Source organism: Lepisma saccharinum, chromosome 19 (genome assembly GCF_977018435.1).
Source record: "Lepisma saccharinum chromosome 19, izLepSacc3.1, whole genome shotgun sequence".
Lineage (NCBI taxonomy): Eukaryota > Metazoa > Arthropoda > Insecta > Zygentoma > Lepismatidae > Lepisma > Lepisma saccharinum.
Window position 1 is genome coordinate 11,442,035 of NC_139247.1, and position 12,978 is coordinate 11,455,012.

The 12,978-nt window shown below is 40.1% G+C and overlaps 2 protein-coding genes across 2 annotated transcripts; both read left to right on the forward strand.

Moving 5' to 3' along the window:
* The first annotated feature begins 3,068 nt into the window (after positions 1 to 3,068).
* LOC146002933 (uncharacterized) lies at positions 3,069 to 3,596 on the forward strand. Its single transcript, XM_083141091.1, has one exon. The coding sequence runs from the start codon at positions 3,069 to 3,071 to the stop codon at positions 3,594 to 3,596; it is 528 nt and encodes a 175-aa protein (XP_082997217.1).
* A 5,506-nt stretch (positions 3,597 to 9,102) lies between these two features.
* Positions 9,103 to 9,630, forward strand: LOC146002934 (uncharacterized). Its single transcript, XM_083141092.1, has one exon. It carries the CDS (start codon positions 9,103 to 9,105, stop codon positions 9,628 to 9,630), a length of 528 nt encoding a protein of 175 aa, XP_082997218.1.
* The last annotated feature ends 3,348 nt before the right edge of the window (positions 9,631 to 12,978 follow it).

The window sequence follows — 12,978 nt, forward strand, 5'->3', positions numbered from 1 at the left end:
AGTTTGATGCATCTGAATGGAACATTCCAACAGATATTCGTTTAGCAGACCCAAACTTTTGTTCGCCGGGCAAAATACAGATTCTGCTTGGTGCAGAGGTTTTCTTTACCGTTATGAAGCCTGAAAAGAGAACAAAACCAGGAAATTTCCCCATTCTTCAAGACACAGAGTTTGGATGGATTATTGCAGGGAAGATTCCAGCAACATCTTCTAGCAACAGTATTACTAGGTCATTTTTCACGAGAAAGGAAGATTCTCTCAGCTCGCAGCTCCAACAGTTCTGGATCATAGAGGAGATCCGCACGAAACTGCAATCACCAGAAGAAATTGCTTGCGAGCAACATTTTCAGCGAAATGTGACACGAGATGAAAGTGGCCGTTATACGGTCAGGCTACCATTACGTAAGGATCGTTCAGTGTTAGGTGACTCCTCGCACTCTGCATTAACTCGATTTCACCAATTAGAAACGAGGCTTCAACGTCAACCACAATTAAAGGCTGATTATACAGAATTTATGCAAGAATATTACCAGTTGGGACACATGGAACCCATAGGGAATTTAAATGATGTACAAACAAATGACTGCACAAAATTTTTCATTCCGCATCATTGTGTTTTCAAGGATTCCAGTACAACGAAAATACGTGTTGTTTTTGATGGGAGTTCGCCATCAACAAGCGGTGAATCAATAAATAGCATACAAATGGTTGGACCTACCATACAGGAAGATTTGTTTTCCATTGTTCTAAGATTTCGAACTCACAAGGTGGCATTGGTTTCTGATGTAACAAAGATGTATAGAATGATACACATACATCCAGATGACAGGCCACTGCAATGCATTCTGTGGAGAAACTCTCCTCAGGAACTCATAACAGTATTTCAATTGAATACGGTCTCGTATGGGCTTACATCAAGTGCCTTTTTAGCAACCAGATGTCTGAAGCAGTTAGCCGAAGATGAAGCAGTTAACTTCCCACACGCATGTCAAGTGTTGCAGCGTGATTTCTATGTTGATGATTACGTTGGAGGAAGCAGTAGCGTGCAAGGTGCGTTACAACTTTATCAAGATCTATCAGAACTTCTGAAAAGAGGAGGATTCATCTTACGAAAGTGGTGCTCCAACAGCACTGAAGTACTTAATGCTATTCCAGAATCACTGAGAGAGACTCAAAATCTAATTCATTTTCATACCGAAGGTGTTAAAACTCTAGGAATTTCATGGAATCCCTCGGCAGACACTTTCATGATTAACATTGGAGCCAAGTCTGTCAACATGATGTCACACAAACCAACCAAACGTCAAGTAGCGAGTGTTATTGCCCAGATTTTTGATCCAATTGGACTACTTTCACCAGTAACTGTAATGTATAAGTATTTTTTACAACAGTTGTGGCTTCACAACATAAACTGGGATGATCCACTTCCAGATAGCCTGCAAGTTGAATGGGTTCATCTTCATTCTCAGCTACCAGTCATCAGTGAAATGCAAATACCACGTTTCATCCTAACACCTGGCTGTGTCAAGAATATACAAATCCATGGCTTTTCCGATGCATCGGAGAAAAATTATGGCAGTTGCTTGTATGTTCGTTCAGCAAACGAAGAAGGTTACACCGAAGTTCACTTACTGTGCTCAAAATCACGGGTCGCCCCGATCAAGAAAACCACTCTTCCTAGATTGGAACTGTGCGCTTCAGTCTTATTGGCCAAATTACTCAACAAAACTCTCCCAATTTTGAGACTTAACATTGACAATGTTTATTTGTGGACAGATTCACAAATAGTTCTGGCATGGCTTAGATCGCCAGCAAGCAGATGGAAGCCTTTTGTATCCAACAGAGTAGCGCAAATTCAAGAATTTACTCAAACTTATCAATGGAGACATGTTTCGTCCAAGGATAATCCAGCGGATTTAATCTCCCGTGGAGTTAAACCTCAAGATATTCATCATCATTCGCTATGGTTTCATGGTCCAGCTTGGTTGCAAGAAGATGAAACGTGCTGGCCATCATCATCATCTGACACAAGTCTTAAGAACAAAGATGTTCCTGAACAACGAAAGCTTCCTGTAACTACACTGGTGTCTCATCTGCAATCAGAGGCAATAATAAACTACTTTTCTACATTTTTCAAATTGTTAAGGATTGTAGCGCTCTGTAAAAGATTCATTCGCAATTGTAAAAATGCAAGTAACAAACAATCCGATCCACTTACTTCAATTGACATTGAAGACGCTACTCAAACGTGTGTCGTTATGACACAAATTTCGTTCTTTCATCGAGAGATAAATGATCTCACTGCCAAAGGGCAAGTATCCAACAAAAGTATCCTTAAAGACTTACACCCCTTTCTGGATAATCAGGGAATTCTTCGTGTTGGAGGTATGCTAGAAAATAGCAACTTGGAATTCAGCAGCAAGCATCAAATCATTTTGCATCCAAAAAGTCACTTCGCCCGTCTACTAATTGCATCAGAGCATGAACGATTGATGCACGCAGCACCTCAATTGTTAATCTCATCCATTCGAGAAAGGTACTGGATTCCTAGAATACGACAAGTTATTAAGCAAATCATTCATCAGTGTTTAACTTGTTATCGTTTGAAGGCATCCGCAGCACAACAGCTAATGGGACAGCTCCCATCCATCAGAGTTACACCTAGCAAGGCATTTAATCATGTAGGCATAGACTATGCCGGACCATACGTCATCAAAGTAGGGTCAATCAGGAGTAAAATCACAAAGAAATGCTACATAGCTCTTTTTACGTGCCTAGCCACGAGAGCAATACATCTTGAGCTAGTAACAGACCTTACTTCTGAAGCTTTCATAGCGGCATTGCGACGCTTTACAGCAAGGCGAGGCAAGTGTTCCACCATTATCAGCGATAATGCCACAACATTTCAAGGAGCGAAGAACGAACTTCAGAAACTTCAATTGCTATTTCAATCGCAAGGATTCAGTGAAGACATTCAAAGGTATGCAGCACAAGAAAACTTTCAGTGGAAAAATTCACCTCCACGTAGCCCAACATTCGGTGGTGTCTGGGAAAGCGCCATAAAATCCATGAAGTACCATCTTCGTAGAGTCGCCAAGAATGCTGTACTGACGTACGAAGAGCTGTCAACTCTTTTGTGCCAAATCGAAGCTTGCTTAAACTCTCGACCTCTTACATCCTTACCTGACTCTCATGAAGAATTTAATTACCTCACTCCAGGCCACTTTCTTATTGGTAGTCCACTAACTTCCTTTCCTCAACCAGACTTAAGTGATCTCAAGGAAAATAGACTTTCCAGGTGGCAACGAGTTCAACAGTTTCAACAAAGGATTTGGAGAAACTGGTCCCGAGATTATCTTCATGGTATGCAACAGCGTCAGAAGTGGACAACCACGCAGCCCAACCTGCAACCAGGACTACTTGTGCTTCTGAAAGAAGACAACCTACCCCCATTATCTTGGAAAATGGGCATTATAGAAGAAGTGTTTCCAGGGAAAGACAATTTAGTTCGTGTAGCCGTGGTTCGCACCAAGGATGGAGTGTACCGAAGGGCTCTCAGTAAGATTGTACCTCTTCCAGATGGGAAGATCAATTGAACTTTCATGATTTAGTTTGGATGCTGTGCATTCCAACGGGGGGGAGAATGTTGAAAATTGTAAATAGTATTGCTTTCCGCTCCTCATTTGTTTTTATTTTACTCCCGCTGGGAGCTTCTTGCAAGAACTCGGAATTCTGGGAGCGTGATATTCGTACGCATCGGAATGGTGCATGTCGGCTCGCGGCAGCGAGAGAACATTTCAGCTAGCCTATCGGATATGGGCCTTTTTCGTATTTCTTCATTGTGCAAACGTATTTAATTATTATATAATACCAAGTGAATTAAAGGACTTGTATCATATGCGAATTTGTTACTATATCCGTTGTTCCAGCCCTATGGTAAGATAGACAATATGGCGTCATACCCTGAGATGCTAGTTTTCTTTCATGTTGATACGTGGAAGGTATCTTCAGACATTTATGGTCCTCCGCATTCCGGATATAGTGACAGTTTGTTTCGTGCAGTTCAGTGATCATCAGTTGTGACAGTGCTAATTGTGACAGTGTTACAGAACGAACAGTGTTTTTGGTTTGCACAGATACATGTTTTCCGCGCTTTCGTAACGAACATCGTTACAACGAATTTTGCAGTGACCTTGAACTCGGTTGCGATTTCACGGTACGGTGAAATCAGCTTTTTCAGGAACTCTTGTTTCGTCGTAGGATGATGGATTCTCTGTTTCTTCACCACCGTCGTGGGAGGAGGGATTGGCTTTCTACGCGAGCATCAAAGAAGCCAATCGGTGAGTAAGTCTGGTTCATTTTACATTTCCTTCCTTGTATTTTCCTTACCTTGCAACCATGGCCGACATTCAACGTCTTATCAAAGAGAGAAATGCATGCAAGCGCAAACTCAAACGTATAGCTTCGTATGTTGATACTTACGATGAAGCATCAAGCAACATTCTAACAATCAAGACTCGCTTGGAGCATTTAAACGAGGTTTGGCTAAAATTAGAAGAAGTTCAAGACAGCATTGAACTACAATCAGTCGAAGGTGAACGTGACGCGGCAAGAGAAGAAATTGAACGTATGTACTTTGATTTGAAAACAAGAATGCAAACTTTGATTGACAAACATGTCACAAAGCCAGTTTCCCCTGAAACTAAACAATCTGTATCACGAGGAAGTACGCAGGTGAAACTTCCGGCAATTGCATTACCACATTTTAGCGGTAATTACACGCAGTGGGTGTCTTTCAAGGACACGTTCGTATCGCTGATACACAACAATGTAGATATTTCAAATGTTCAGAAGTTTCAGTATTTGCGCGTATCGTTGAAAGGCGAGGCCTTACATCTAATTCAAAATTTGCCAATGACAGAAGCAAATTACGCTATTGCTTGGGAGCAACTCAATGAGCGATACGACAATAAAAGGTTGATAGCGGTGTCACATGTAAATGATATTTTACATATCAATCCAGTTGTAAAGGAGAATTGTCAGGAACTTCGTTCATTTACAAACACTGCAGTTAGCTCTATTTCAGCGCTCAAAATGATAGCTGAAGACACGTCGTTAACTGATATAATTTTAGTTCAGCATTTTGTTTCAAATCTCGATCCTGCAACGAGAAGAGCATTTGAACTAGAAAGTAATGATACTGAATTTAGCACATTAGATCAGCTCTTTAGTTTTCTAGAGCACAGATGCCAGGCTCTTGAAAAGATTAATCCAGTTACGAGTGAAGGTAACAAGGTAGCAACAAAATCATCTACAAATATGCACAAACAGTACAGTGCTAAATGTCAACAATCTTCGAAGTCATATGTTACAACAGATTCTTCATTGTGCATGTTTTGTAAAGCAAACAAACATCGCTTATTTTCGTGTGAAGCCTTTAAGAAAGCTTCTATTTCACAAAAGTATAAATTTTTACGTGAGAATCGCGTATGCTTTAACTGTCTTAGCAGCAACAACCACGTTTCGGCGCAGTGTAAATATGGAGTGTGCAAGCGATGTAAACAGAAGCATAGTACTTTACTTCATGTAGATCAAGGTACATCCAATGTAAACCGGCAACGAGAAATGTCATCTGGGGGTCACGTGAACACATCGATGGTAAACAATACAAGCGATTCTTCACAGCATTCAGATCAAGCACCTCAGGTTTCTTATTGTTCAATTAAGCAGAAAAGCGCGTCACATGTGTTACTTGCTACGGCGATTGTTCAAGTACAAGATATAGCGGGCAATTGGGTCAATTGTCGTGCTCTCTTGGACGCGGCGAGTCAGAATAATTTCATTGTTGAAGACGTTGTTCAAAGTAATCGTCTTCGAAAGGTAAAGCATCGAGTTCCCATTCAGGGAATCAACAATTCGTCTGCTGAATCGAGTCATTCAGTAGAGATCCGTCTGAGATCTAATAATAGCAATTTTACGACAAGTATTTCGTGCTCAGTGTTGCCAACCATCACAGGACTAATGCCTTCAGAAAAGTTTGATGCATCTGAATGGAACATTCCAACAGATATTCGTTTAGCAGACCCAAACTTTTGTTCGCCGGGCAAAATACAGATTCTGCTTGGTGCAGAGGTTTTCTTTACCGTTATGAAGCCTGAAAAGAGAACAAAACCAGGAAATTTCCCCATTCTTCAAGACACAGAGTTTGGATGGATTATTGCAGGGAAGATTCCAGCAACATCTTCTAGCAACAGTATTACTAGGTCATTTTTCACGAGAAAGGAAGATTCTCTCAGCTCGCAGCTCCAACAGTTCTGGATCATAGAGGAGATCCGCACGAAACTGCAATCACCAGAAGAAATTGCTTGCGAGCAACATTTTCAGCGAAATGTGACACGAGATGAAAGTGGCCGTTATACGGTCAGGCTACCATTACGTAAGGATCGTTCAGTGTTAGGTGACTCCTCGCACTCTGCATTAACTCGATTTCACCAATTAGAAACGAGGCTTCAACGTCAACCACAATTAAAGGCTGATTATACAGAATTTATGCAAGAATATTACCAGTTGGGACACATGGAACCCATAGGGAATTTAAATGATGTACAAACAAATGACTGCACAAAATTTTTCATTCCGCATCATTGTGTTTTCAAGGATTCCAGTACAACGAAAATACGTGTTGTTTTTGATGGGAGTTCGCCATCAACAAGCGGTGAATCAATAAATAGCATACAAATGGTTGGACCTACCATACAGGAAGATTTGTTTTCCATTGTTCTAAGATTTCGAACTCACAAGGTGGCATTGGTTTCTGATGTAACAAAGATGTATAGAATGATACACATACATCCAGATGACAGGCCACTGCAATGCATTCTGTGGAGAAACTCTCCTCAGGAACTCATAACAGTATTTCAATTGAATACGGTCTCGTATGGGCTTACATCAAGTGCCTTTTTAGCAACCAGATGTCTGAAGCAGTTAGCCGAAGATGAAGCAGTTAACTTCCCACACGCATGTCAAGTGTTGCAGCGTGATTTCTATGTTGATGATTACGTTGGAGGAAGCAGTAGCGTGCAAGGTGCGTTACAACTTTATCAAGATCTATCAGAACTTCTGAAAAGAGGAGGATTCATCTTACGAAAGTGGTGCTCCAACAGCACTGAAGTACTTAATGCTATTCCAGAATCACTGAGAGAGACTCAAAATCTAATTCATTTTCATACCGAAGGTGTTAAAACTCTAGGAATTTCATGGAATCCCTCGGCAGACACTTTCATGATTAACATTGGAGCCAAGTCTGTCAACATGATGTCACACAAACCAACCAAACGTCAAGTAGCGAGTGTTATTGCCCAGATTTTTGATCCAATTGGACTACTTTCACCAGTAACTGTAATGTATAAGTATTTTTTACAACAGTTGTGGCTTCACAACATAAACTGGGATGATCCACTTCCAGATAGCCTGCAAGTTGAATGGGTTCATCTTCATTCTCAGCTACCAGTCATCAGTGAAATGCAAATACCACGTTTCATCCTAACACCTGGCTGTGTCAAGAATATACAAATCCATGGCTTTTCCGATGCATCGGAGAAAAATTATGGCAGTTGCTTGTATGTTCGTTCAGCAAACGAAGAAGGTTACACCGAAGTTCACTTACTGTGCTCAAAATCACGGGTCGCCCCGATCAAGAAAACCACTCTTCCTAGATTGGAACTGTGCGCTTCAGTCTTATTGGCCAAATTACTCAACAAAACTCTCCCAATTTTGAGACTTAACATTGACAATGTTTATTTGTGGACAGATTCACAAATAGTTCTGGCATGGCTTAGATCGCCAGCAAGCAGATGGAAGCCTTTTGTATCCAACAGAGTAGCGCAAATTCAAGAATTTACTCAAACTTATCAATGGAGACATGTTTCGTCCAAGGATAATCCAGCGGATTTAATCTCCCGTGGAGTTAAACCTCAAGATATTCATCATCATTCGCTATGGTTTCATGGTCCAGCTTGGTTGCAAGAAGATGAAACGTGCTGGCCATCATCATCATCTGACACAAGTCTTAAGAACAAAGATGTTCCTGAACAACGAAAGCTTCCTGTAACTACACTGGTGTCTCATCTGCAATCAGAGGCAATAATAAACTACTTTTCTACATTTTTCAAATTGTTAAGGATTGTAGCGCTCTGTAAAAGATTCATTCGCAATTGTAAAAATGCAAGTAACAAACAATCCGATCCACTTACTTCAATTGACATTGAAGACGCTACTCAAACGTGTGTCGTTATGACACAAATTTCGTTCTTTCATCGAGAGATAAATGATCTCACTGCCAAAGGGCAAGTATCCAACAAAAGTATCCTTAAAGACTTACACCCCTTTCTGGATAATCAGGGAATTCTTCGTGTTGGAGGTATGCTAGAAAATAGCAACTTGGAATTCAGCAGCAAGCATCAAATCATTTTGCATCCAAAAAGTCACTTCGCCCGTCTACTAATTGCATCAGAGCATGAACGATTGATGCACGCAGCACCTCAATTGTTAATCTCATCCATTCGAGAAAGGTACTGGATTCCTAGAATACGACAAGTTATTAAGCAAATCATTCATCAGTGTTTAACTTGTTATCGTTTGAAGGCATCCGCAGCACAACAGCTAATGGGACAGCTCCCATCCATCAGAGTTACACCTAGCAAGGCATTTAATCATGTAGGCATAGACTATGCCGGACCATACGTCATCAAAGTAGGGTCAATCAGGAGTAAAATCACAAAGAAATGCTACATAGCTCTTTTTACGTGCCTAGCCACGAGAGCAATACATCTTGAGCTAGTAACAGACCTTACTTCTGAAGCTTTCATAGCGGCATTGCGACGCTTTACAGCAAGGCGAGGCAAGTGTTCCACCATTATCAGCGATAATGCCACAACATTTCAAGGAGCGAAGAACGAACTTCAGAAACTTCAATTGCTATTTCAATCGCAAGGATTCAGTGAAGACATTCAAAGGTATGCAGCACAAGAAAACTTTCAGTGGAAAAATTCACCTCCACGTAGCCCAACATTCGGTGGTGTCTGGGAAAGCGCCATAAAATCCATGAAGTACCATCTTCGTAGAGTCGCCAAGAATGCTGTACTGACGTACGAAGAGCTGTCAACTCTTTTGTGCCAAATCGAAGCTTGCTTAAACTCTCGACCTCTTACATCCTTACCTGACTCTCATGAAGAATTTAATTACCTCACTCCAGGCCACTTTCTTATTGGTAGTCCACTAACTTCCTTTCCTCAACCAGACTTAAGTGATCTCAAGGAAAATAGACTTTCCAGGTGGCAACGAGTTCAACAGTTTCAACAAAGGATTTGGAGAAACTGGTCCCGAGATTATCTTCATGGTATGCAACAGCGTCAGAAGTGGACAACCACGCAGCCCAACCTGCAACCAGGACTACTTGTGCTTCTGAAAGAAGACAACCTACCCCCATTATCTTGGAAAATGGGCATTATAGAAGAAGTGTTTCCAGGGAAAGACAATTTAGTTCGTGTAGCCGTGGTTCGCACCAAGGATGGAGTGTACCGAAGGGCTCTCAGTAAGATTGTACCTCTTCCAGATGGGAAGATCAATTGAACTTTCATGATTTAGTTTGGATGCTGTGCATTCCAACGGGGGGGAGAATGTTGAAAATTGTAAATAGTATTGCTTTCCGCTCCTCATTTGTTTTTATTTTACTCCCGCTGGGAGCTTCTTGCAAGAACTCGGAATTCTGGGAGCGTGATATTTGAACGCTGCGGAATGGTGCATGTCGGCTCGCGGCAGCGAGAGAACATTTCAGCTAGCCTATCGGATATGGGCCTTTTTTGTATTTCTTCATTGTGCAAACGTATTTAATTATTATATAATACCAATTGAATTAAAGGACTTGTATCATATGCGAATTTGTTGCTATATCCGTTGTTCCAGCCCTATGGTAAGATAGACAATATGGCGTCATACCCAGAGATGCTAGTTTTCTTTCATGTTGATACGTGGAAGGTATCTTCAGACACCATCACATCACAAGTTAAGAGAACAAATGTCCTAAAAAACCTGCGTGCCTGCATTCGTAACGGAGGTGCTCACTTTGAGCAAGACGTGTAATGTTCTTTAATTGTATTGTTCATTGATTCCATTCACATGAAGACGAATGAAGTATTATTTCTTGTATACAAATGTGAATGTTAGTAACATTTGTACCTTGTTGGATAGCAGATGACACAAGGAAGTAATTTATGTAATTTGTACGCTTCATGTCATACCATTTTTGTTATTAATACGTTGCCAAGTAAACTAAGAGTGCATTTTATCATCACTTGTAAGTTTAGACCCACCCGTTACTTACATATGATTGTTATTTGGGAAAAACTTTTTTTTTCAACGAACCACTTATTTATTAACTATCAGAAAACGCTGAAATAAGTTCCATACAATGAGCATTTTTTTCTCAATTCATCTTTTTATGTGGAAAATTGTAATTTTTTAAAAAAACAATTGAAATTCGATTATCTCTAAAACTACTAATTTTCGGACGGGGTATCATATGGTCAAATTTATTGCAAATTTTCTCTACTTTAACCCCTTTCAGGGAATACATCTAATTACCAGTCACCCTGTATATATATATATATATATATATATATATATATATATATATATATATATATATATATATATATATATATACACACACACAAACGCACATAAATATCACGCTTAATGCATAGCTCAGTATATCGACCTCCGGAGTGGTGTGGTCATCACAACGCGCTAATGCTTCGGGGTTCAAATCTCTATATAGACATGGGAGATCTTTGTTAGTGTTCCCTCATCTATTTAATCATATCATCACTTATCTTCATCCTCGCGATTAGCAAAAAATTGTAGAAAAGCAATGCAAAAGAAACTAATGCAATCAATCAAAAATGCCATTTCTCAGAATTTCTTAGCACATGTGCGCCAAAACTCTGAAGATCATTCGACATATATTTACAGTCACCTTTCTCCTACGGTCAACACTTCGTGTAATAACTACAACTCTGAACAAATTTAACGTACATGGTAAACTTCTATTTTTGCCAAAAGACTATCAGCATGCACGAGAGCAGAAAGTTATCCTTTCTGATTCCTATTCCAGCTTTCTACCTGTCCCGTCTGGTGTCTCCCAGGGGAGCGTCGTAGGCCCACATCTGTTCCTTCCCCGACAGACTTTTCGTCTCTGGCCAAAAATACACTTCTCACTGTAAACTCTTCAAAGAAATTTCATCTAAAAGCGATTCATTAATCCTACAAACAGCTTACTTGTGTGCTGTCGTCAGTGGAAACTTGAATTGGATCTTCAGACATGCTCCTGCCTCACCATTTCTCTAAAAAGGAACAAAGTGCTTCCTCCTTATACTCTCGAAAACAGTCCCACCCAAAAGGTGTCCTCCCAAAAAGATCTTGCTGTTATCATCAACGAAAAAGCCAAACCGCTCGGTAGCCCTCTTCAATATACTGTATACTAGTAAAAGAGCAATGCGTCCGTCTCCTTGGTCTTCTCTGCAGGTTTCCTGAAATCCAAAACCAATCATTGATTAGCAAAGTTTTCATATCCTTTACAATTTTTGCATAAAATCGTCAACGGCAAAATTAAAACCAAATTCCTAGTCAACAAATACAAATGTACGAGTATCCACACGGTCAACTCACAAAGTAAAGTTTTTTCATATTCCTGCTATAAGGCTCTCTCTTCTACAGCGGTCTCTTTACTATGGCCAAAACGCAACGTAAAGCTAGTTCACATTCCCGCTACAAAGCTCTCTCTTCAATAGCGGTCACTTTCCAACAGGCATCGCGCTTATGTACTAACCTGCCTTCTAATATTTATATTTTCTTGTCAGAATCCAGTTTCCGACAATCGTTAAGAATATACGTGAAACAATTTTTTTATCTGCCATCTTGTATTGTCTTGTTTTGTGGTTGTTTTCTTGTTGCTATAGTTTCAGTATAAAATGGTCTTTCAGTATACTACTGTATTCAACTTAACATTGCAAATTGCAACAACTAACATTGACAATAGGAGAAAAATCCCAAATAGTGTAGACAGAAAAGCAGAGACTAGATATGTGGTAAGAGAGTCGCTAAATTATACGTCTGGAGTCCGAAGCAAACAATCCGTGGTTTCCATGGCAACCAGGTCATTGCGAGAGGAAGACCGCGAGAGAGCACAACATCCTCCTCTCCAGCGGCCAATAACAAGTTCTGGAGGACTTCCACTCCGCAGCGCGAGTGGCGTGTCGGTGACATGAATTAGTGGGGTTTCTTTGACGATTGGATTTCTTATAGAAACCTTTGTTAAATCGCGTGTGCTGAGTGGAATTCAACCCTGGCTCCCTTATATACGATATCTCCATTCGAAGTTTGGAATTGGTGCAATTTTGTTAACTCAAGGCTTCGTTCATGTTTTTTCCTAGTTGGACTGCAAACACTAATATCTGTAGGAAAGCTAGTAAACATTTTCAATTTTCCTTACGATTTCTTAGCGATGACATGGTTGTTGTGTGAATTTGTTACTTCTGATGGAGTTCGATTTCAAGTCCACTTGATCACAGTGCGAACCACTATGTGTTCCATACCGTGTATCGAACTCGGTACCCCCTAATTATAATGCTACGACCTACCACCGGGAATCCATTACTCGACGCTTGGTCAGCTTTTTTATATTTTTTCTATCTTTTTGAAAAACACCTATGATGTGACATTTTTTAAAAGATAAATACGTTTAGATTTACTTGCAATGAATTCAGTTGAAAATTCTTGTGGTTTGCTTTCACTGTTATCTAGATAATAGTATTATCAATAGTTTCGTTTCTTCGTAAGTGTATTAAACTAATGATAATATTTATAACCCATCTCAATAATCCTCCGATGGTTATATGAAATCGAAAATAAAGGATTCCC